The sequence below is a fragment of the Balearica regulorum genome, chromosome 15, assembly GCF_011004875.1.
Source record: "Balearica regulorum gibbericeps isolate bBalReg1 chromosome 15, bBalReg1.pri, whole genome shotgun sequence".
Taxonomy (NCBI): Eukaryota; Metazoa; Chordata; class Aves; order Gruiformes; family Gruidae; genus Balearica; species Balearica regulorum.
This window is the reverse complement of record NC_046198.1, coordinates 13842121-13866708: the sequence shown is the minus strand read 5'-3', so window position 1 is coordinate 13866708 and position 24588 is coordinate 13842121. Positions and strand designations below refer to the sequence as shown.

General features: G+C 39.0%; 2 protein-coding genes across 6 annotated transcripts in view; one reads left to right on the top strand and one right to left on the bottom strand.

Annotated features, from left to right (window-relative positions):
- GPR146 (G protein-coupled receptor 146) overlaps positions 1–22778 on the top strand; it is a 51940-nt gene extending 29162 nt beyond the window's left edge. The window contains exons 1-2 of one of the 3 annotated variants that reach the window (XM_010304531.2): positions 7888–8119; positions 20818–22778. In XM_010304531.2, the coding sequence (XP_010302833.1) occupies positions 7903–8119; positions 20818–21866 (1266 nt within the window). In that variant the 5' untranslated portion in view covers positions 7888–7902 and the 3' untranslated portion in view covers positions 21867–22778. Of the gene's footprint in view, positions 1–7887; positions 8120–11521; positions 18095–20817 lie in introns of those variants that run through there. The other 2 variants (XM_075767685.1, XM_075767686.1) reach the window with 2 other exon arrangements.
- Positions 1–24588, bottom strand: part of CHLSN (cholesin) — a 130196-nt gene that overhangs the window by 62521 nt on the left and 43087 nt on the right. The gene's annotated exons all lie outside the window — the stretch shown is intronic.

The window sequence follows — 24588 nt, the reverse complement described above, 5'->3', positions numbered from 1 at the left end:
GTATATAGTTGATACACACACTTTTTTTAAGATAGTCGTCTCTTTATATTTTTCCCTCTATATGTGATTTTTAATAAGAAAGTATTCCCAGGGGCTGACAGCATCAGGAAAACTAGGCTATGCCAACAAGAAGGATTCCAGTCAAACATCATCATGTCTAGCATTCTGTGTTTCATTTACAAATCTTTGATTTCTAAATGAATGGCAGTTCAAAGTACACATTAAACACAGATACCTTCTGCTTATGTATGTAGAGATTGTTAGAGATTAAGTCACTTTTAATTAAAGACTTAAGCAGGTGTCAGTTCGTGATACTCTTTGAATTCGGTTTAAAGAGATACATGTTCCATGATTACCCAGCAGAATCAAAGAGATCTTCCTAAACAAAGCAAAGGAAAGCTGCTTTGTCGGGTGGTTTGAAGTTTGGTACACCCATCTGTCATACATGGAACATCATATATTTAGTTGGAAAAAGCATTCTAAAACACTTCAAAAATAAACAAAAGCAAACAGCTGTACGAGACAGAACCCCAGGCAACACCAGTCTATTAATTTCAGTGGGGTTTTGTTCTGCCTCTATATATGCATCTAACTATCCAAAGTTAATTTGCAGTATCAAGACCTAAAACAGATAATTTAAAAGCATTCTGGACTCAAATAACCAGAGCTTTAAACATGGAAATGGAATTATTTCTAAGTAATTTTTCTCTCAGTGTCATACTTTAGACAGCAATATGAAGAGAACCCTTTTTCTCCATTACTCAAAGGTTCTTTATTTTCTTTCTTTAAAGGAAATCCAAAGATTAATTTAAAGCCATCTGATGAAAATACCTTAATATTTACCTTCATATTTTGTTGTAATATATACTGAATTCAAGTGAAGTGATTTCAAAAATTATCCTGGATGTTTCTCATTTCAAGATGTTAAATATTAGCTCTTATAAATTCCCTTTACACATTGTCTGACAGTATTTGCTGCTCTGGACTACACGAACTGACTTTTAATTCTTACAGAGGCATTGATAGTAAAGTTTGTAGAATTTGGGCAGAGGTGACATTTTAGAATTTCATACTTATTACAAGTCTCTCCTTTCCAGGCCTAATTTCACATAAAGCAAGTGTAAAAAATTGTTAGAACTGCCAAATGCATAAATTCTCTCGATCCTTTTATCCACCCTCAAACTGGTGTCCTAATCATCCTTTAAATGATGGCACTATAACATCTCTGCAGTGGTGTTACAGCTGCCACTTGACAATGAAAGAGCACACATGTAATTCCAGAATTTGGGATCTAGAAAATCCTAAACCGAAGTCCCAAAGCTAAGGTCATTAGTAGAGCTGTGGGAAGAAAATAATGAGGGAGACAGAGATGGCATTCCGCCAGCTGACTAGCTCAGTGCGTGGCACGTAGTGGGTAGCCGGGAGGATGGCTACCAAGGACAGGGAGGCAAAGAGCACAATTGCCAGAACAAAGGATGCTGACCAGCTGGAGCTGTCATCGACAGGAACAAAGTACCAGCCTGCATCTCAGGTGCTGGTTAATGGAAGTTACGGCATGACTGCAAAGGCAAAGTTTAAAAATAGCATAGGACAATTAGCATGAAAGCACAATTCTTGGAGCTTCAGCTGATCCTAAAGGAAAGGCTGAGCAGTCTTGTAAAAATCAGGTTTCCATTTTCATACTTTTTTTCTACTTCTTTAACTACAGCAATAAAGAGAAATCTGAAAAATAAAAAATAGTAGAAACCAAGATCTGTTTGACTGGTTCAGCAATAAGGTATAAATCAGGAGTAACTGTGAAGGCTTGAATCGCAAAGGATGTACCACTGCAACTGAGGGCTCCAACTGGCTCCTGAATTTTATCGAGTTTTTGTTTGGAGACAGTGCGAGGAATCTCCCTTAGCAAGGAAAGAAAAACTATTACAGTCAGGTAAGATTCTCTGAGCAGCTAGGGTAGGCACAGGTCACTAAGTGGATCTTTGTATGGCTTGTTGTTTTATTTGCTGGGAGCTGGTTATGTAACTAATACAAAGGAAAATAACCATTTCTGGGTGGTTTTCCTTTGCAAGCTCTGGGCTGCCAGGAGGAACTGAGAGAATTCAAAAGCAGCTTCCTTCTGTTGCTCTCTTGGGCGTTCTCTTTGAAGTGGCACCCTAAGTGGCTGCTCATTCACCAGTTTTGTAGGTAGTCTTTAAAGCAATACTTTCCACCCTTCAAGCTTAAGTACAGAAACATACAATTAATTAAGCAAGTTAGTGGTGTTATTATTTCAGCCTTTTATTTCTACTTGGTGTTAGACTCTAAGATGCAAGTACTCTTTGTAGTAGGATTTCAGACACTCTAGAGAAAATGCTGAACTTTATAGACTGATCTGATATGGTTCATGTAACACACAAACAATCTAAGAGAACTATTTAGCTATCACTTAAAGGAAAATTTCATTCTAAAATCTAGAAACAAAGAGCGAAGCTCCACAATGGCTCTGACTACTCTGCAGTGTTATTGTGCTGTATTTAACTTATGGTTTAACCCTTTGTTCTGACATGCCTTTTTTTTAATCACTTCCTTCTCCCCCCCCCCCAAAATAAAGAAGGAGAGTAAGCCTAAAATTAAAATTTTCTATGGAATGATTGCAGACTGGGTAGGAAATCTTCGTTTGTTAACAGACAAATGGACCACTTACCTGCCAGAGGGCTGTAACGCAGCAAAAAATGCATCTAATGCTGCTTATAATAGTGGCCAAATGTCACATTACTGGTTTCTAAATATTTTCATGGTGTGGAATGTTTGTAAACTGTCTTCTTGCACTGCTGCCAAACTCCAGGAACACTCTCCTGGACAGTTTTAGTCCTTAACTAAAAATATATCCCCACATTATTAAGAATTATTACAGAAAAAAAGATTTCAGTGAATCTGTCCTAATGCAATGGTGCTCTCCCATTTCCACATAGCGTGTATGTTGTTTATTTTCATTCCTTGAGCACAAGATTTTATAGCCATAATTATCTCATTTTCTTATAGTACAAACAGTCCAATTTTTATTCATTGAGGTCAACATTTTTGTTGCATTCTTCCTCTGTTTTTTTTTTCTTCCCTTTAGAATTTGCTATTAACAACAAATACAATAGAATTCTGCTATCAAAATACCTGCTGGGGTAGAGTTTTATTAATAAAATTGTATTTTCAAATGAACATAGATCAAAAGTGGCAATAGTAAAATAGACAGCTAGAGGAAATGATGCTTTAAGTCCATTTCCAGTTTCCACATTCTTTAAAATAAATAGTTCCTCGACCCTGCAACTTCATCTTAAAAGATTTTTGTGCAAGAATTTTCAGCAAAATCTGGAAGGCTTCAAAAAGTAATATTCGATTAAGCAGATTTTAGAAGTTAGAAGCGCTTCACAGTCTGCTGGCTATGAAATCCTGCTGGCTAGCCATTGAGCATGCAATGTTGTTGCTTTACATCTTTTCTACAGCGTTGAAGGGTGGGGAGACTGCACCCAAGCATTTATTACAGAAGACAGTAAGGCCCTGGACTTTTTCCCTTCTTATACATCTCCTCTCCTGTTTTTCCTGTGCTGCGAAGTGAGGTGTAGTGCCTTCAGCTTGTCCTGAAGTCTTCACAAAAAAACCCCAGAGGGTTAAAGCCTTTCCCCCATCCCCACCACCTGAGGTCTGCAAAGGAAAGAGCTGCTCAAAGCCTGGTAACAGGAAAAGGTCAGGAGCAGTGCATTATATTCTGTATGTTTGGATTAGCCCCCAATAGCTAAATAAACTGATTTAATGTCCAATGACATTTTCGAACAATAGCTAATAAAGTTATCCGGAGTATGCAGAGACAAAAGATGCACCCAGATCCACCATAATACATCTCTAATACATCCACAGAAGCAATGACCTAACAGTGAATTTCAGCAGTTTGGCCATTCAAATTAGAGGTCAAATATGAAGGAGCCCAAGTGAAAAAGCACCTACTGAACAGAAAAGACACACTCCTGTCTTGCCTATTACTATTGCTGCCATTTGTATGCAACTATCAGGTTTTGTCCTATGTTTTTAGCAGAGCGCCATGTTTTTGAAATAGAATCATGGTCTTTTCAAAATAAACACATAAATAAGTAAAGAAATAAAAGGCATGCTACTAAAGTGAATCACAAGCTCTGGATGCTTTTGGAAAACTTCTCTGAATGAGCTGGGTTAGCAGGTCTGAGGGATTTTTGCTAGAACCACATGAGGATTCTGAGTCACGTCAGCAGAGGAAGGAGCTGTGATGGATCCAGATGCTATCGCTCCTCTCCCAACCTGGAGGTTCCCACTCCTGTAGCAACGGAGCTGCACAATGAAAATAACATTCATGCACCTGTCTCAGCAGCTTCAGTTCACTGCAACGCCCCTTAAAAGGCTGCATCTTTGTGGTCCGTTTTGGAAATCAAGCTGCGAGAGCATGGACACACGCATCCCTCTGCTGCGGCTGCTGCCAGGCCGGTGGCCCTGGCCAGAAGGGAGCCCGTGCCATGCATCCAGCCACCACAGCCAGCCTCACCGGAGCTCATTTCCAAACGGCCCTGGTAGAATTTCTCAAACGGAGAATTTTTCAAACGGACCTGGTTGAATTTCTCAAACCAGAGACACTGGTTCTGAAGAATGAATGTATGATTAATGGGGTTGCAGCACTGGTACAATTGTGGTCACCTTTTTAAAGTTTTCCATCAAAGTTCTTGGAACCTGAATAGTGGAGAAGATTAAAAAATGAAAGGGACTAAAAGCTATGGTCATATAAAAGGCAGTTCTAAAGCAACTAATCTAAAATTTGCAAATAAGTCTTGCTTACTTCAGCTGATTTGCACATTCACATTTTTTTAAAGTAATTATCAAAGCATTTTCAGACATGTTATGACCAAATATGAACTTGCTGAATATTCACACTAAGATAAAACACAAATAAACAGTCCCGAATTAATCCCATTAATATTACATATTACTCCTACGCTTAAAACAACAGTACAGAAAAATAAGAAGAAACGGCAGTGGGGACTGGCTGCATTCTGTGCCATGAACGAGGAGACCTTTGCCCACAGCACAGTCTCTTTATCATGTACCACCGTTTGTGCTCCTCAGAAGGTACCACCCTTTCAGCTTAAGATGAAAGTATACTGAGAAATATTTCTGATGATCCTTTTATATGAATACCTATTCTTTATAGATAATTTACACACAAGTATGAAGGGCCCAAATGTACACCCACTAATTCACTAATGCTATAGCAAGGCTTCAACAAAACCACTTCAGCTCATAAAAATAATGTTCTGGCAACCACAGTCCTAAATAACTACTTTCACTTTAACCTTGTGATTTGTTTAATCCATCTGAATCACTAATTCTACCTAAGTCTAAGTTACCGCATAGAGCACTCCTAAGATGAATTGTTGAAAGTCATTATTTGCCAAACAAAATTGAACAGAACTACTTCTTTTTTGTCTTATTCAGCTCCTGTAAGTAAAAAAATATTAGCAGAGTTGTCTATGAATTCGTATCAGATGCAGCAGTGTGTCAGAAACATCAGCACCTCAAACACATGGTGACTTCTTCATGAAAATTAAGCATGTGAGGAGACCCCAAGGCTTCGGTTTAGTGGCTGTAAAGAAAAAGTGCATTAAGTTATGTACGTGTTTCACGCTCATACTGAGCTTCTACCACCTGCACAGAAAAAATATCTGGCTTGTGTTTAAAGGTGTTTTAAGTATGGGCTAATTTTCCTGGCAGGTGACAGAAGAGGCTCCACCTTCACCAAGGCTGGCACTGGCCTACTTTGCAATGAGGCAGAGTTAAAAAATAAGTCACTAAAGTAAACCTCAAACGTCCTTGTTCACTATTTCACTCGGACCCCTTGCAGCTGTCTGGCCAGGACCGAGTTTCAGCACAAAGCCCCACGGGTCTGCCACAAGAAATACCTGGGCAAATTCTACAAGTACGGATACTGTTAAAATTTGGACCTTTTTGGTTAAAGCACGACAGTCTCTGCCACACAGCTACCCCAAGTCACCCCAGACGATCAGTGACAAGTGATAGTTACATAGCAGGACTGTGTAGAGGATTACGTATCTTTACATTTAAACAAGCCTTGGGGAAAGTGCTAGACAAACCTGACCAGGATAATGCCAAAACTATTCGGTTGCGGGCACTGCAAACTAAAACAAGTGCCGGACTGGCGGGGCTGCAAGAGCAAGAGTCGCCTCTATAAAACCAGGAGAGCAGCAGACTTGAAGGAGCCACGTTATTACCTTCTGCTCTCCCTAGAGACCGAAGGAGTACTATTCCATCTCCCAATCTCTGCATTTTTCTCCTGCAAAAAGCCTATATGCTGAAGTTTATGAGGCCTGAATTTCAAAAGGAAAACACGCTTCACCTTAAACTCTATGCCCAACTGTCACTGCTATTTTATCAGATGTAAATCAACACAGTTTCAGGGTTTTGCATTGTGTTTCAAAATACAAGCCATACATAACGGCTTAACCAAACGAGTGATAAGCATGAAATATTACAAACCATAAGAAAAAGGAAAAAGCATAATCCTGGGCTGCCCCACATTGTCTCCTCATAGAGATATTACTTCTGAGATTAAAGAAGTCCTTGTTTATTTAACAATTTGACCAATCTCCAACAATAAAGCATTTAATGGAAAATATTAACATGGGACCTACAAACAGAGCAGCTATGTTATAAAGACTGTAAATAGAGACTTGGGGTTTTTTTTACTTTAACATAAACAATAAAAGCTTAGCCAAAAGCAACAAAAAAACCAACTGAACTAGGTAAAAACTTAGATTGTAAATACTGACAATCAAAAAAGTTCTCAGGTGTTAACCTTAGAGTCTTAGAGTCCTATTCTGAAGCTTTAAAGATACCCTAAGAATAAAAATGAGCAACTAATGGTATAAAATAAGAAAACACACGTAAATTACATACACTAAAGAAAATACACGTGCTATATATATATGCCTAACACGAATGACAAATTCGAATGACAAATTCATTTTAGGGGTGAACTCCTTTTTGGTTGAGAAGTAAAAGCATATATTACACTTTACTGCTTTGGGGAGGAAGGAAAACACATAAATTAATTCTTCATTACAGTTTAACAAGGCAAATTATTTAAGGACTATTTGTATTCAAGCTAAGTAGACAGAATCATGATATTACATGCTTTTTATTCAAATGGAAAGAATTTACATTTACCTACCATCTCATTAAAATAAGATGATCTAGCAGTAGCACTTTCCTTACTTCTTTTTCTTTTAATTAAAATGTTCTTTTTGAATGCTTAAAATAATTCTGAGGTTTACAGTAAAGTATTTTTTAAAGCACACATTGGCTCTTTTTCAGGTCTAATGTTGGTAACTGTCTAAACTCTCCAGAGGCCAAGTGGATGTTACAGGCTTTTGCTAAACAGCATTGTTTTTCAAAGGCGGGAAGGGATATGACTCTCGACAAACACAGCTGGGATGAGGAGCTCTAAAGAAAATCAAATTTTACTAACATAATATTTTTGCTTTTGGCTTATTTTGCTCCAGGTGTATTACTCTTAACATGCACAGCTTTTCAGAATAGCTACTCCTATGGCAAAAATTCTTCTCTCGTACCAAAAAAGCTCTCCCAGTTGGATGCAGCCGCTATGTAACTACTCCCGTTATGTAACTGCACCAAAGGTTGAACTGTTCTCGAACCACAGTAACGTCCTTTCAGTTTGTCCCTTCCAAAAAAAGACCCCTGAAAACCCCCTTTCACAATTACAAGCACAGTACGCAGAATAGTCCTGATGGCAGGATCAGGCCTCCTGTTTTTGCAACAGCCCTCTGCGCCAATAGGAGCGTGCAGCTGAGGCTTAAAGGCTTATGTGTATGTATGTGCAGGGGAAGTCACATGTATACACAGAGTTTGGTGCCACTACCCAGGGCAGCGCAGCGGCGTCAGCGGTCTTTTTCTAAGCTCTGCCATTGTTTACTCCTGCTAGAGAAAGGAGATATTGGACTTTCTGCTGAGCTCACTTTGAAAAGGGTCCGACTTGATGGGCAAAATGTTTCTGCCAGCCATCAAGGAACAACAGGGCAGAGCCTACCAGGTGAGATTTTAAGTTCACCTTTTAGATTGTTTTCAGTTTTTAAGAGCCTAGAAATAATGCATATAAACCTTGGAGCAGTGAAAATGAATAGTGCCATCATTAGAAACCAGCATTCAGTTTTTAGATAACAGTTCTTTAGGAAAAACGCTGTTGTTTAAACTTGTCATGCTCCTACTTTTATCTACTTGTCCAAGAGAAAGTTACAGTAGGCTTTTTCTTACGCATGTCAATTTTCATGCTCCTGCACACGAGGCTGGATTTCTCATTTACTGCTTCTTTATATACTGAGTATGTGCTCTTAAGTTTTTTATGAATCGCTCTGAATAGATGAGACCTCAATTTTTCTGTCTATTAAATCTAGAAGTATAACAGCATAGCAGAAGCATAGCAGAGGGACTGATCAAAAGTTTATCTAATTAGTCTTTAACAAAGTGAAAAAGTTCTCAGTGAAAGTGAGATACTTATGAATCTTCTATTCATAGCATGATAATAAAACACACAGCAAACCAGACTGTGAAATATTACTGCAAAGCAGCTAAGACACAGCAGTAACTAATTAACTAATTAATCACAATTAAGCTGCATTTTCATTTATATTATAAAAGAAGGTAAGCCAAAGGCAAACTTCAAAGCACCAAAAATTTCCTAACTGCTCTCAGCAGAACCTTTGAATAAGCAGAATGACTGCTGTCCTTTTTAGCCTCCATAAGCATTTTTAACTATGCTAACCACCATGATATTTGCAAATCTGTTTTCTACTGCACTTAGCAGAAAAGCTACTTTCCTTTAAGGCTCTGTCAGCTGAACTTTATGTCCTCTTTATATAAATGCTAAAGCAGTATAAAAAGGCAGCACCCCATTTCTTACGCCAGCATCACATCCTTCATGTATTTGATTGGCCCCATCGTTTAAGTCAAAGCAATATCCCACAGATTTCAGCAGAAGTTGGACTGCTTCTGAAATCATGAAAAAAAAGCTAATCAAATGTCTGGACAATATGATTCATGTGAACGTCTACGTTTGTGATCTGCACATCAGAATGATTCATTTGAACTCCTGCATGCAGGATCTGAACATCAGATAACAGTTTATCAGAATAGTCTGCATATTTTCCGCAACAGCCAAAACACGTAAAGCTCATTTAAATGAAGATAGTGAAGATAGGCTAGCAGGCTCCAGTGACCTCCCTACAAACTGTGGTTTACTGTTGGTATGCACCCTGTGCCTGTGTGGGCTATGTAAAAACAACCATTTATCAATCATTACTAAGAAACTGGCTCTGTGACAAACTAATTACTCCTCAGGCTTCCACCCATTAGCACAGGAGGAAGCAGATTATAAATGTATTTTATACAGGCTCTACACAGCTCCTGCAGAAACAAAATCTGCTACAGAAGTCATGCTTTCTTCCTGTGGTGTGCAAGATTTTTAAAAATGTGTGTACCTATTGAGGACACTAAGAAATCTTTAAGAAAAAAATCTGTTCAAATTAAAAAAAAACCCAAACAGTAATTGCCGAATGGCATGTGAATCAATACACTGCAATTACTAAGTACTAATATTTATTTCAGTGTCATTTATTTGGCTGAAGTCCCAGGAATCTGTACAAATCCTAACTACGGCTTCCCAAAACACTGTGGATTGGACAGAATGTGGGTAACAGGTGGCTACAGGCAGTATACTCAAGGTGTAACTTCACAGATGATGTTGTAATGGGAGACTTTAGGTTTAGAGAGTCCTGGTTTACGGAGGTCCCAGACTCCTTTGCACTTTTCTTGCCCCAAAATTACTTTATCTTTTTGCCCTTGGAAACATTTGCCCAGCCTCATATTGGGCTGGAAAAAAAATGACACCGTTAAGAATAAGTACGGAAGCATCACCATCCACACACCTGAGAGGTATAGCCAAGGGCTCAAATCAAACCAGCAAATACTTAAACCTCTAAACCCTTCGCAAACATCCTAGAACAGACAGTGCTAAAGGTTACTACTGGCTTCATCAAGTTTGATGGAAGGGTCATTCCATAGAGAGAGGTGCAATGGGGAGCCTTGTAAGAAATCAAGATTATTAGTAGAAAAATTTGATAGATAAGGGGTAAAATAATAGCCACCCTTAGATCAGCATTAATATTATAGTGGCCTATATAAAATGTTTGAGATATTTTATCCAGACATTATAAATAGAATAGGAAGATGCAATCAGTAAATAGTCAAGTTCATCCAAGAAGCAGCTAGAAAATGGTATTTCCTTCATCAAGCAATAGAAATTAAAAGCCACAGGAGTGTCAAGAACAAGCTGTCTCAGACTTTTGCTGACCATTATCAGAAATTTATCTGTTTATCTCCAACAGATGTGACAAATTTTGAAGTAATTTCAGCCTCAGTGCAACTCTACCGAGGGCCGATTTCCCCCTTCAAACTCCAAACACAAACCAGTTTTATACTCATTCTTATAAATGTTATCTAAGAACTATGTCAATATTTTTGCATTTACTGGAAACCTCGTCCCTGCAGTCTGAGTCTGTTTCACAAGAGTTTCCAACACAGCCAAGGTGATGTCTAGTTGATAAGTCACCAGGTCAGCTTTCCCTGATGTTTCTAATAGGAAATGGCATTATATTATATTTTCCAGGAAAACCACCATCTGTGCCTCCTGTTGGTCCTTGCAACTGGCAGCAAAGTATCTGTGGGGAATGTTTTCATGCTGCCAAATTTCAGCAGCGTTCCCCGTCATAAGTCCTAAGTGCGGGTGAAGCTAACAAACAGTGGGTTAAGATAAGAGCTGCTGTTTCCACCCTGCCAACTCACCGGGCCAACTCATTTGCAGAGTAATGCCAGCAGAGTTGGTACTCCTTTGACGCTCTGTCCCTGGGATAAATTCAGTCTGCAATACCTAGAATAAGGATAATTTGCACGAATTTTGATTGGCAAGAATCGGTCATCTTTACCGGAGTGATGATGATTTACATGGACCAGAAGCACCATGTTAAGTTCACATACATTCCTCACCTGGAACCTGAGCAACTCTGAAATGCCAGAAACGCAGAGATCCAGCCACTTATCTCCTAAGAGGTGTAAATGAGCTGTCTGCATCTACGATCTAAACAAATTAGCTAAACAAAGAAATTTACCATAAAGCTGTCTTGCAATTTTGTATTTTCTCAAATACTAAAAAGGCCTTAACAGAAAATTCTAAATTTGTCTCCAGCATCTGATGATCTTTATACAGAAAAAGGAACGTATGTGTGTCAAACATTTTTTTCCCCAAAACCATTTAAGTGTTTGTAGATACTGGGGGGGAACCCCCTTATAGTTAAAGATTGATGATTATCGTAAAAGAAAGATCCTTTAATGAAATCGCCCAACTAGTGTATTCCATTCCTTAAGTCGGAAAAAATGAACTAAAATACTTTCATTAAAAACAGGGGGACAAAGTGTATCTATTATGGAAATCTAAGTCCCAGCTACTCTGAACTTCAACATCATGATAGTAAGAAAGCTTTCTGAAGGTGCATGTAATCCTAGCTAGATCTACTGAGTTGAACTATTTCACACCAAAAGAAACTGCAGCTTACATACAGTTTTAAATTGAATGAAAATATCTGCTACAGTTAATGGGCTTGTGTGCTCTCCAGGAAACTGAAATGGTATGTTTTAATTAAGTCTTTTGGTTTCTGTGGCTCATGTCGTGGTTTAAGTGGGCTGGCAGCTAAAACAACCACACAGCCATTCGCTCACTGTCCACATACACAGCGGGATGGAGGAGAGAATTAAGAAGAGAAAGGTTGAGATAAAGACAATTTTATAGGACAGTAAAGGGAAATAACAACAACAACAATAATAATAGAATATACAAAACAAGCGATGCATAGCACAATTGCTCACCACCCGGAACCAATGCTCGGCTAGGTCCCGAGCCGCGTCACCTCCCAGCGAACCCCCCCAGTTATATACGGAGCATGACATCATATGGTATGGAATATCCCTTTGGCCAGTTGGGGTCAGCTGTCCTGGCCGTGTCCCCTCCCAGCTTCTTGGGTGCCCCCCACCTTCTTGTTGGCAGGGCAGTATGAAAAGCTGAAAAGTCCTTGACTGCTTGGCAACAACTAAAATATTAGTGTGTTATCAACATTATTCTCATCCTAAATCCAAAACACAGCACTGTAGCAGCTGCTAGGAAGAGAATTAACTCTATCCCAGCAAAAACCAGGACAGCCTACCAGTTACAAGCACAATGGATACATTGTGGATACACGGGCCACATTTTTAAAAAGACTTTTTCACTGAACCAGTTAAAAAATTGTGTGTGTGTATATATAGCGACTTTCAATCACCCTGATACTGAATTTCATTTAAATTTATTGCCACTTAGTTTTAAAGTAGGATAGCTGCATCAAAATCAGGTTCCAAGTGCTCTGAAAACACGGACCAGGCACTGCAGCAGTACTCACTGGCTGTTCGTACTCAACACTCCGAACGGCACCGTCTACTCTGCTGAAAAGCTGTCACTTCTTCTATTCCTATTAGTCAACTTGATATATCCAGAGCTCGAAACATCTTACAAAACCTGTTTTCTAATACTACACTCATTCTAAATATTACTGTTGTTTAATACACCATAGGGAGTGGAGGGTGTCCCTGCCCATGGCAAGGGGGTTGGAACTAGATGATCTTTAAGGTCCCTTCCAACCCAAACCATTCTGCGATTCTATGAATACTAGGGAAATTACAGGGCTTTTATTTTGCACATAACTCAGTTTTTCAAGAAAAGTATTACCTAGTGGATATTTGGGCATCTCAAAATCGTATCACATTTCAGAAACCCAGGCAGCTAAGGCGTGTAGATGAATACAGGTAACCGCTGCGTAAACTCATTCTGCCTGATGGAATACCCTATCTTTAGAACTGCACAAAAATAAGATATTTCACTTCTTGTTGTAATGAAATCTTAAGCCACAACACATCTCTGACATATTAAAAGCTGCACTGTTCACTCTATGGGGAATAAAAAAGAAAAGATATGTCAGGTTTTCCGTACAGAGGCTCTTTCGGAATTCAGTGATGAAGCTAAGGCAGGAAGAGGTGGAGCAGGAGACCAGTCATACTCATCTGATACTGGGACACCGAGAGAGGTTAACAAAACATGATCGCGTTTATAGAGTTAACCCATGCAGAGCCCCCAGGGCAGCTGTTCCCGAGCAGCTGCGAGGAGGGCACAGCCAGCGGCAACCTAACTCCTGCAGAGGCTCTATTACAAAGAAATCAACAGCATAAAAAAGAAGGATTTATCTGGAGTGGCAGATGCGCTTGGCAGACAGTATCTGTGTCTGAACATGGGACTCCTTCCACACAAATCGTGGGGGGCCTTAACGCTGGACTATCTCCTCTCCACAGAACATAGTCTCCCCGGTTTGCAGGAATTTAATTTGCCTCTTCTACCCCGTACTACCTGGTTATTACAACCTTCCAGACCACTGTCACGCTGCCACCCTTTAATAGATACAGCGGTCTCTTAAAAACACCCTTTGGCAGTTTTTCTTATTGTTTCCAGAGTAGTTGATTTTTTTTGTCTGTCTTTATTGGAGTATATTACCTGTTCCCATAAGCTTTAAGCCACTTAAAAATTGAGGAGGAAAAAGAGAAAAGAAAGCAGATACAGTTACCCATTTCTGATGGATACACACGTCATTTTGTGCAATCTTCTATGAACAACGAAGACAGAAGAAAGTTCTTCAGTTCTAACCTAATATACCAAAGATGTGCATCTTGAAAAACAGTCGCCATAACCTAAAATCAAGTTTTCCTCTCTTTCTTCCAAACCAAAGGAGCATCTGAACTCATCTGTTGATGCTTACTGATTTGTGAGAACGCTTTGCAGAGCCTTACTTCTGACATGGCCTTATCTGAACTTGGATTGCCAAAGAGATGAACAGTCTAAATAGAAACAAAGTGTGCACCTGCCATTGCTAATAGTTTTACATTATATGGAATTATATGTATTTATAAGAAGAACAATAATGATGGGGAAAAAAGGCTAAAACAGAAAAAAAAAATGGCATCTATTTAGTAGGTTGCCAAGAGACCGAGGCAGCAAGCAGATTATCGTGGCACAAGTGGGATCTGAATGCCCAGGTAGCTGCTACGCAGATGATTTACCACACCGGTGGTGCTTACAGAATGAAAGAATAAACAAGCGGCAGGGGTTGCCAGCATCTGTGGAACAATGAAAAAGGTCACCCAGTCCTAGCAAGTGAGAGAGGGGCCCGCAGCAAGGAGCTACATTTTGAAGTGCTCTGAAGACAACACATATTCTGAGTTTCTGGAAAAGCAGAAAGCAAACAACCTCAAAGGATGACCAAAGCAAAATGCAAAGACTGATTTCAGAAGCACGAGTATCTCTGTACTCATTCCATGTGAGACAGAAATACACCCTTATAGTTCTTGAGAATTCTTTTTTTTATTGTTGACTCAACGTGCCTAAGAACAGCCTGAGATGTTCCATGGGAAAGTAACAGAGAAATAAGAAGTGAAAGAGGATGATACTTATAAACCCTGTGATAAATCTGATATGATACCATATATGTGTCATATGAGCAAATGATGATGGGAGGTGCAGCGTTAGCTGTAATGGAGTCATCAGGAAGAGATAAAGAGGAAAACAAGGGTCAGGCAGATGTGAAAACCAAGTTTTTTTTTAAAAAAACGAACAGAGGGAAATGTACGTTCACATTTATGTCTGCGCAGAAGGAATGCTTAGGGAATACCACTGGGGAGGCAATAAGCTATGAAGCTGGAAATGGGCTCACAGCACTCAAATTGTGCAGAATGAAGCCGGAGTAAGCAATAGTTGGGTGGTGTGAGTCAAAGATCTTTTTTAAGCATTTTTTATTATTGTTATGTTGCTACTAAAGCAAGTTCATACTGCAAAGGGAATAGGCTTAGAAAAACAAACCCTGAGCCTAATGACGAGGGTGAAAGCAGTGGGACCAGGAGGCTGGACACCTACTCTTCCCATGAGTTCACTTGCCAGGGGTAGCAAACTCCTCGCTCCGTGCTCCCTCTCACAGGGCCGGGGACAGACAGTGCTACTGTAGAAAGAAAAAAACACCCCTCTTCCAACTGACCTACTCTTGCTTTTCTATTTGTGCGTTTTTAAACATCCAAGCCAGGTTTATAGTCAATGCTACTTTATATCAATTATTCTTGTTATTTAGTCATGGATTCTTTCATATTATATTGCGCTGAATTAACTACATTATAAAATGGAACCGATATCCATTATAAACATATCACCTGCCAAACTGGTCAATGATTGCACCACAAAGGCATAAATGATAGGGTTGGAAGGGGCCTGTTTTTCAGCCCAGCACCCAGGATCAAGCAGGATTTTCTTCTCCACTAATGTTAAAAGCATTTTATCATTATATTATATTACAAAGTGCAGCAACTCAGCAACTGCATAAGGAAAGTATATTCTGAGACCTACTTGCCTGCACTGCTGCTTTTTCCCCCCCTCATATCTAACCTGGGCAATCTAGTTTTACTTTTCTGTATATCCAGCCAAGTCTTCTGTTAATCCCCATGGTATGTAAATAAGCTCGTAAGCCTAAAAACCATCATGTTACCCAGACTGAGAGGTAACAGCAGTGTGGCACTTCATTTCTCGCACTTGAGAGTTCAGAGTGTGTTCCCCTTGAGTGAGGTACAACTGATTGCAGGCATGCTGTTTTCCAGAAATACCAATCATCCATTATTTAAAGTTTTAAGAATCAATCCATAAGTAATATTTAGCATGACACTTTCAAAAAGCATCTTTCAAACCCTGATGAGTAGCTGACAACCTCAGCCTTCCCCTAGGCAGAGCCCTCGGGTTTCAGTCTCTGCAGGAATTAAGAGATCATGTGGGAACTCTAGAAGACCTGATGAAGGTATGAGTCTTAGGCCTGTTTAGAGACTTACCTCACTGGCAACAGCTTTATTAGCTACATATGGTTTATAATGATTATTACACGTTGTGAAAAAACACATACTCAGAGGTTAGATAATCCCGACAAGAGCTATTGCACATATAGACGATTACAAGTAGACAAATCATTTATTGTCTACACAAAAAAATCTGCAGAGCAAGAGATAGTGCTACAGCTGGATAAATGTTTGGGTTGGTTTGTTTTTTGGTTTTTACATCAAACAAAATAATCAGAGCATAGAATGGTCATGCTTGAAACTGCTAACCAACCTGCTCTGCAACTTGGTGCTGCATTATGAATGAAAATGTCTGAAAAAACTGACTCTGTAATACAACTAAGCAGCACTTCATTTTTTCTCATTAAAGTTCATTTTATGCATCTTTTCTAAAATACTCTTTGCCACCAAGTGGTCTTAGCTTTTTGTGCAGTGCTGTAAGAAGTTTCTGTTAAGTACTTTATGCAAATTTTTATCCAAATAAAATCACCTTCAACTTTCATGACATGTAAAGAAGTAGTCTTTTGGCCAAGTATCAGAACTCTAGAAGTACCTCTCCACTAATACCTTCCACTTTGCTGTTTCACCAGTGAAGTCATGATGATTAAAGTCCTTTTAAAGGTTTGAGGCAGCAAAGGCTTGATGCCAGTCTGTAACACAGAGTTATCCATAGCACATACGCAGTTCTGTCTGTGGCCTAAGTAACAAATAGGAACGTAGGAACTTGCTGTATTTGGAGTTGCAGTGTTTTTACCATATTCGTAATGAATTGCTAAATACCAACTAAGAAGCACAGGCCTTGCCAAAAATGAAAACCACAACTTGCAGTCAGATGGAGGAACTCAACACAAACTGAGTAGTCATTCTTAGTGTTTCTCTGGTATTTATTCCATAAACACCTGCCTAATTTTTAATTAATTAGTTTTAATTAATTCAATTTTTATGGAATAAAGCCTCAGAATCTCTAAATATAAGACAAATTGTTTCGAAAAAGTAAGGCAGCTGTTGGTTTTGGTTGACGCTATCAGTTAAAAACATACTGCGAAGGTAATAGCTTCAGTTCATTAGCCTGAGGAGTTTCCATACAAACAACAGAACCACCAATTCAGAACAAAATTCAGTATGGGATAAATTATCAACTGACAGTTCAAAAACTCTTTCAAGAAATGATCCATTTTAAAGGTGTAGAGAATATACACACTCACATTCATTAACTGTGAGTGACATGCAAATATTGAGAATCATCATCAACTTTTTTAAAAAAGGAAACAGAATGGAATCCATAATGCCATCACCAAATGAGGTTCACGTCGTAATGCCTTTTTTACAACACCAAAACAATCTCCAAGTTCAAAGTAAACACTCAAAAACTTTCCTTCCTAGCTTGTACGACAAGCTAGCTCACCTTTGCAAGCAGCACAAGCACCTGTGCACTTCGTAGTACAGTAATTTTAAAATACTGATTGTTTAGGATGTAAGGCCTATAAAAATAAAACCTCAAAGCTACATATTGTCATCCCAGGTTAAAAATAAAACCCACGCTCTTGAACGAGAGCTGCTGATTGCGCTTGCAGGGAATGGAACGGCCTCTCCAATGTCCCCGGAGAACCCCAGCACGGATGACAATACCATAATAAACCTGTGTGCTCCAGCAGCCTGTATATTTTAAGTAGTAAATCCGAAACCTGGAGACCAAACAGAGCTGGCTCCAGCAGCTCGCTCCCCTCCGAGCACAGCCTCTCACTTCTTGAAACTGGCTGTAAACAGGGAAAGGGAGGGGCGTGCTGCCTGCCAAGCCAAGCAGAAACTTGTGAGTAACTTATAGAGGAAAAACAAGTGCAGCGCAGGCAGGCAAGCAGAGCAGCACGCTGCCCGGGCGCTGGCGAGAGGCGAGCACCATGTTTTCAATAAGAAACGAGACAGGGCTTTACAGCCGCCTGCCTTCCTCGGAAACGCTGCTTATCAAACGCGTGCGGATCCGACAGCGCGGAGAAATGTAAAACGTGAATTAAAGGTAAGAGGCTTTACAGCAAGGCTGAGGTTGGGGCCGTGGGAAAGGAAGCCTGGAGAGCGAGTGGCGGCTGGCAGGACGCTCGTTCCTTCTACGGTTTAAGTTCTGATTTTAGTTTTCAATGTGATAAAAGTGTAAAAGCAGACAAGACCAGGGGAAGCCTTAGGGAAGGCTGAGTCAGCCCACAGTAAACGAGGACTGCAGCATTTACTTATGCAACAGAGTCAGGCTACTACTTTTGACGGGAGAAGGGGTTAGTTTAGATTGATCGAGTAAAAGTGCTGCATCTGAAGCATCCTAGGGACGTACCCAGACATGGTCTGCGAGGACACAACTGCCTTTACAATTACAAAAGACATGGCTGGGTAAGAAATGCCGAGCTGGGCCCGTACAGCACAGCAAACAGGTTCAGTGCCTTCACAGGTAAGTGACAATTAAAAATGGGTGATTTCTACATCAGTGGCAAAAGTACCTCATCTGGTAGTTTAGAAATCATCAGCAAAATTTCTTCAGAAAATATTTTTATTTTGGATTTTATTTTTGCTCATTTCGGGGTAAGTTTTGTAATTTCATAACATTACTATTTAACACAATGAATTGCCTATCATTGCTATCATCAAACTAGAATTGTCTTATTTAACTGCAGTTAGAGGACAAAGAAAAAAGGGATGATTACTAAATACACTTGTGAAACCAGACGTCCCCCTTCTCTATAAAATATAAAGCGTGGTAGCAAAGACTTCATCTTCTGAGACAATATACAGGCAAGTATTCTGTGGCTGATGTAATTCAGTCTGGAGTAATCAAAGCTACGTGCTTAAGGATAAACCTACATAATGGCATTACATGATTGTATCCATGCCTGTGCTTAGTCACCCTTGCACTCACTGTAACGCATACATTTGCAGTATCTAGTTCCAGTCTGCTGCTTTGGTTGAATCAAGTCATAACAGTTCAATGAGATGTAAGTTTGGTTGCCTTCAACTGTGCAAAACAGCTTTTCTTTTAAAAAAACAAACCAAAACCCAGTACTTTCTTAAAAACTTAAACCAACAGATGCTTCCTGAAAATAAACTGGGTTGTTTTCAGTGCTCAAAAATAGTACGAGGATTGAAAGACAACATAAAGATACCATTCTTTCTACTCATATGCAATACTACAGCTAAAGAACTGATTTGAGAAAACAAAGTAAGTTTTTCCACTAAGGTGAAAGAAAGCTTGGAAAACAACAGAACCACATCTTCTGCTACTGCCACAGAAGCCACTTATCTGAGGAAATCCAACATACAACAGTGGAATAAAAATTTGTTTGCCCAGCTAAAATTACTGTATTTTTAGCCTGATACCTGGCACAGGCTATGGTATTTAGAAAAAAATGCACACGAAACAACTGCAGTGGGAAATAAAAAATGGAAGTTGACGTGATTCTGGAACAAATTCTGTACTATGGCTGAAGTGTCAAAAGATTAGCACTAGAGAGATGCAACCGCATATTCGTATGCTTACAAAACCCATACTGTGTAATTTAGCCATATGGTTCATGGAGTATAGCATGTTGTCTAGTAGCATTCATTTTAATTGCACAATGTTTATTGTGGATTTGATTAAATCTTGTTCTCTCTCTGGAAAGAATGCAGGTACGTGTACTTATACGTTCCTATACGTGCTAAATACTTAAATGACACAACGCGGAGTATCTGACAGTATCAGAGTACACGTGACGTGGGAAATCACCTGCTGCATACATTCTACGCTGTCCCAGAAATGGGCTGTCAGGAATAATAACCATGATTTTAAGGCTGTGAATGTTTTCAGTTGAACTTTAGAGATTACTTATTTCTGCATTTTGGAAAGAGACTTTTCACAATTGCTTTAACGTTCACTGATTTCAGTTAAAATGTTATCTCTTTACTGACGATAAAGCCAAGATAGCTGGACAACGACTACTGATACTAGCATACTTTTTAAAGAATTCAAGCTATTTTGAGAGGAAATGATAGCTAATTCTTGCCTTTTTGGAAAGTCAGGCTGCCCTGATATTAGGTTCCCTAGACTACAGAGGTCCATTGTTTTTTCAGAACTAAATGGTTATAGGTTGGAAATCTGAATACAAACTGACCTATTAAAAAAAAAAAAACCAAAACACCCTTCACGTCATTTCCCAGTTCCCTCTAGTCTTTGTCAATTCTATCAGTGATCCAGTCTACATCCACCATACTGCCCTGAATGCGCCTCCTAAGAAACTATCTGCTCAAGAGAAAGCTTATTTAACACCTTAGAGAATTCTATTCTCCATCTTATTGCTAAGATTTGTGCTTCAGCTTATATCCTTCAGCTCTTCAGCAGCTACCCTTATGTATTCTTAGCTATATAAAATGTACTGTTCAATAATTTTGAAAACCATTGTACTAATCTTCATGTATATTACATTGGTACTTATTGTAAAGATGTACAGTTTATTATTTGTGTTCAGTGTCTGTATCAATTCATTTGCCGCTAATTTCACTTAAATTAATACTTCAGAACATTTACTAGTCTCATGAAATTTTAAATCACCAATGACTTTCTAGACTAACAAGATCAAAAGGCATTTCAGTCACTGACCTTAAATTGATCAGTTACGTGAAACGGGTAATCTCCATCTTTAAAATGTTTTCTTCATACGACATTGTATTTCACTTACAATATAATATTTCAACAAAACTTTACTATTTCTCTCTCTACAGAAAAGCTGGTAACCAGCGGAGAAGACACAAAAGCTAAAATCACTATGTGGAGCTGTGAAACCTTAAACAACAGTACGGAGAACAGTGAGGACCAGCATCTCTGCCATGACTTCCACCTTGTGCTTTCCATCTTTTCCCTACTCTACCTCATTCTGTGTTTCCCGATTGGCCTTTGTTACAATGGCTTGCTGGTCCTAGTCAATCTCTATAACAAGGCTACTATGACTATGCCAGATGTTTACTTTGTCAACATCGCCATTGCTGGTCTCATCATCAACGCTCTGGCACCAATGTACCTTCTAGGTCTTGCCAATACAAAATGGGCCATCTGGAATTCTAACAATGAAGTTTATATTACCTTGCTTATTTTATTCAACGTCTCGTCCTTAGTTACCATGTACTCTACTACATTACTCAGTCTGGACTACTACATTGAACGTGCTCTACCTAGAACTTACATGTCCAGTGTGTACAATACCAAACATGTTTGTGGATTCATCTGGGGTGGTGCCATGCTTACCAGTTTTTCATCTCTCCTGTTCTATGTCTGCAATCACGTATCCACTAAAATAATCGAATGTTCCAAGATGCAGAACAAAGAAGCAGCAGATGCCATTATGGTCTTTATCGGGTATGTTGTACCAGCTATCGCTGTACTGTATGCACTTATATTAATCTTGCGAATACGCAAAGAGGCTACACCACTGGATCAAGACACTGGACGATTAGATCCATCGGTGCACAGGCTTTTGATTGCCACAGTCTGTACACAGTTCACGTTATGGACACCCTATTACGTTATTCTCTTGGTAAGCACATTTACTAGTGCACAAGGAAGAATTGCAGATGAAAATTACAGTCGAATATTACATTTTACCAAGATTTTATCAAAGTTCTTGGCTTTCTCAAGCAGCTTTGTAATGCCTCTGCTCTACAGATACATCAACAAAAACTTTCCCAACAAACTACGACGTTTGCTTAAAAAGATACACTGTGGGAATCAAGGGTGTTCGCATGAACGCACAGTAGTACAGCAAGTTATGACATAGGAATGAAAAACCCCACTGGTGCTCTGTTACTGCAGTACTGAGCCCACCAGTCCCGGGACTGCGATACCGCTGTGTTGGCACTCAGAGTCATTAACGTGAGAGTCCCCACCAGGAGGCTAGAAGGAGCTTTCCATTACAGTTAATTGAAACAGTCTTAACTTTCAAATCATTAATTGTTTGCTGAAATCTTGTGAGACTCTGGCCTCTATGCTGTAAGACCTGTGACATCTAATACTTTCAGTGCACTGAATTGGTTACAAAGCATAAACTCGGTCTTCATCGCTCTGATCCTCCTGTCTGAAGAAATCACTAAGCAGTTTACTGAAGGCTTGACTGAGAACACAGCACCTTGTATCCTGTATAGAAAAAGGTATTACCTTATTTTCTGTACAAAGAAGTAACAGTGCTATCCTTGATGAAGCAAATAGCATTTTTCAATGAAGACAATATAGATGATCTTTACTAAAGATCATGTTATCCAATTATACATGTCCAAGTAGTAAATGTTAATTATAAATTATTTAATTTCTTTCTCCATCACTGAATCCCCTCTAAAAGAAGCCTAATTTAATTTACCATTTTCAGAAATTATTTTCTCGCACAAACTAACCTAAGTTTTAACGTTTACGGTAAATTGTTTTTTTTCTAGATATAACGATTAACAAAAACGTGTTTTATTTTTCCAGCTCTTTGTTTGCATCCTAAAACATTTCAAGAATTCAGAAATATTTATTAACTAATTCTAAGGGAACTGAGAGATGTTTGTTCCACATATTAAAATGAAGGTCACAGTGGTTTACAAAGTTAAATCAAAATTTAACTAGTAAAGAATGTCTGGCTAAGTGTTATGGTCCACATATGTTCATGTAATAAGAGTAATTATCTTAAAAATAAATATGTTTATGATTAACATTTTGTATTTTCAAGGGATATGTTTGCAACAAATAAATTAAAATCTCTTTAATCTAGGGCATCACTGGAGGTTTGGAAACAATACAGTATCCTTCAATACATACAAGACTAAAATGGGAGCAATATATAGGAGTCCCGGTCAGCATCAGCTTTTTGCTGACCTCTCAGAAATGGAGTGCCTCCCAATATGATTCTTGAAAACACAATAAAAGTATAGATTATGAATTTCACAGTGAGGATGAAGAAATCCAATCCAGATTGCCAAATTTTACTATGTGAAATACATAGAAACACAAACATGCTGCAGGAAGCAAATTAACAGTTACCCACAAGAGCAAACTACGAAACACTGACCCAAGCACTGCCTGTCCCCATGCTGCTGTTGCGTTATTAATGACGGGGGGGTAGGAGTTAAACTGCTCTTCTCCCCCTGGTTTGGGGCAGCACGGTCACTCGCCCTGCAAACAGCAAAATAATTTTGTTGCTTAATCTGTCACAACATAACTCAAATTCCACATAACTTTACTCAAAAATTGTGGCTTTTCAAGCCTCTGGTATAGAAAAAACATGGAAGCAAAACCAGAATCGAACCTCTTTCATCACTTATAGCACAGTCTTCTCTGATATTTGGTCCTGGTTTGTCAGCATAGAGACATGCTTAAGTTCTAAGTGGGAAGCAGGTGAGGAACAGCCTTTTCAGATCTTTTCCCTTCTCTTCAACGTTATTCAAGTAATTTCTTCTCATCGCCATCTGCTTATCTTCTTCATATACAAGCATCTCTAAGTTATTAACAACCTGCTGGAAGACTCTCCATTAATCTTTACTTTTTTAATAGCTTTTCATATTTTACTGAATTGTTTTTAACCCTTAAGCCCTATTTCTATGGTGTGTTCTCCACACAAAAACTGTCCAGCACAACTGCAGTTGTGCCTGTTGATTAAAACCATGTTACGGAACGAAGCCGCCTTTCTTTATCATTATGTCTGATTCACAGACCAATTTATAGTGCCTCTATGCTGACATGATACTGGCTGCTTTGGAAAACCATTTGGTTGGTTGGTTGGGGTTTTTTCCCCCCTTAGAGAGGTTTTCTACAAATTTCTACACATCTTGAGCATTCAAGCTCAGTTCCACACAGAAGTGCTTAAGAAATAAATCTTTCCTTACAACTGTCAAGCAAATAGGCTTCTCTTCTTCCCATCTAAGGAAAATTAGGTTTCCTAATGCACCACATTAAATCTCTCATGTAAAATCTGTTAAAGAAATTTCGTTCCATTATGCAGGAAAAATTCCAGCAGGGAGGAACTGGCTTATCTGGTGTGAATAGAGGCTTCCAGAACTGGGACACTGCCAGGACGGTGTGGCTGAACAGGCAGCATTAAGTGCAATGTCAACTTTCATGCTGCTTCCTTACTTCTACTTCCCCCTTCCCCTAAGACAGCCTACTTTCTGTCTCTAACAAGACTGTCACGTTTCTGTTCTTCTCTCTCCATGTTAAATTCCCTGTTTCAGATCAGGGCTCTTTTTATCATTTATCTTTTTCTCTCATCTTTCTCACTTCTCTGTGCTATTTAATTTTTACTTGGCTCCTCTGTTTCCATCCCTGCTTGGTCTTGTACACTTGGTACCATTCACCACTCACATTTACTTCATTAGACTGACTCCTTTATGATGACCCAAATCTTACTTAATCATTTGACATTACAAATGGCTTTGTGTAGTAAAATGGAAGCTGCTATTTAAGAGATGGAGAAAGAACAAGGTTTTATATAATTTACCCTTGAAATCTGAATTTTGGTTTTTTTCTAA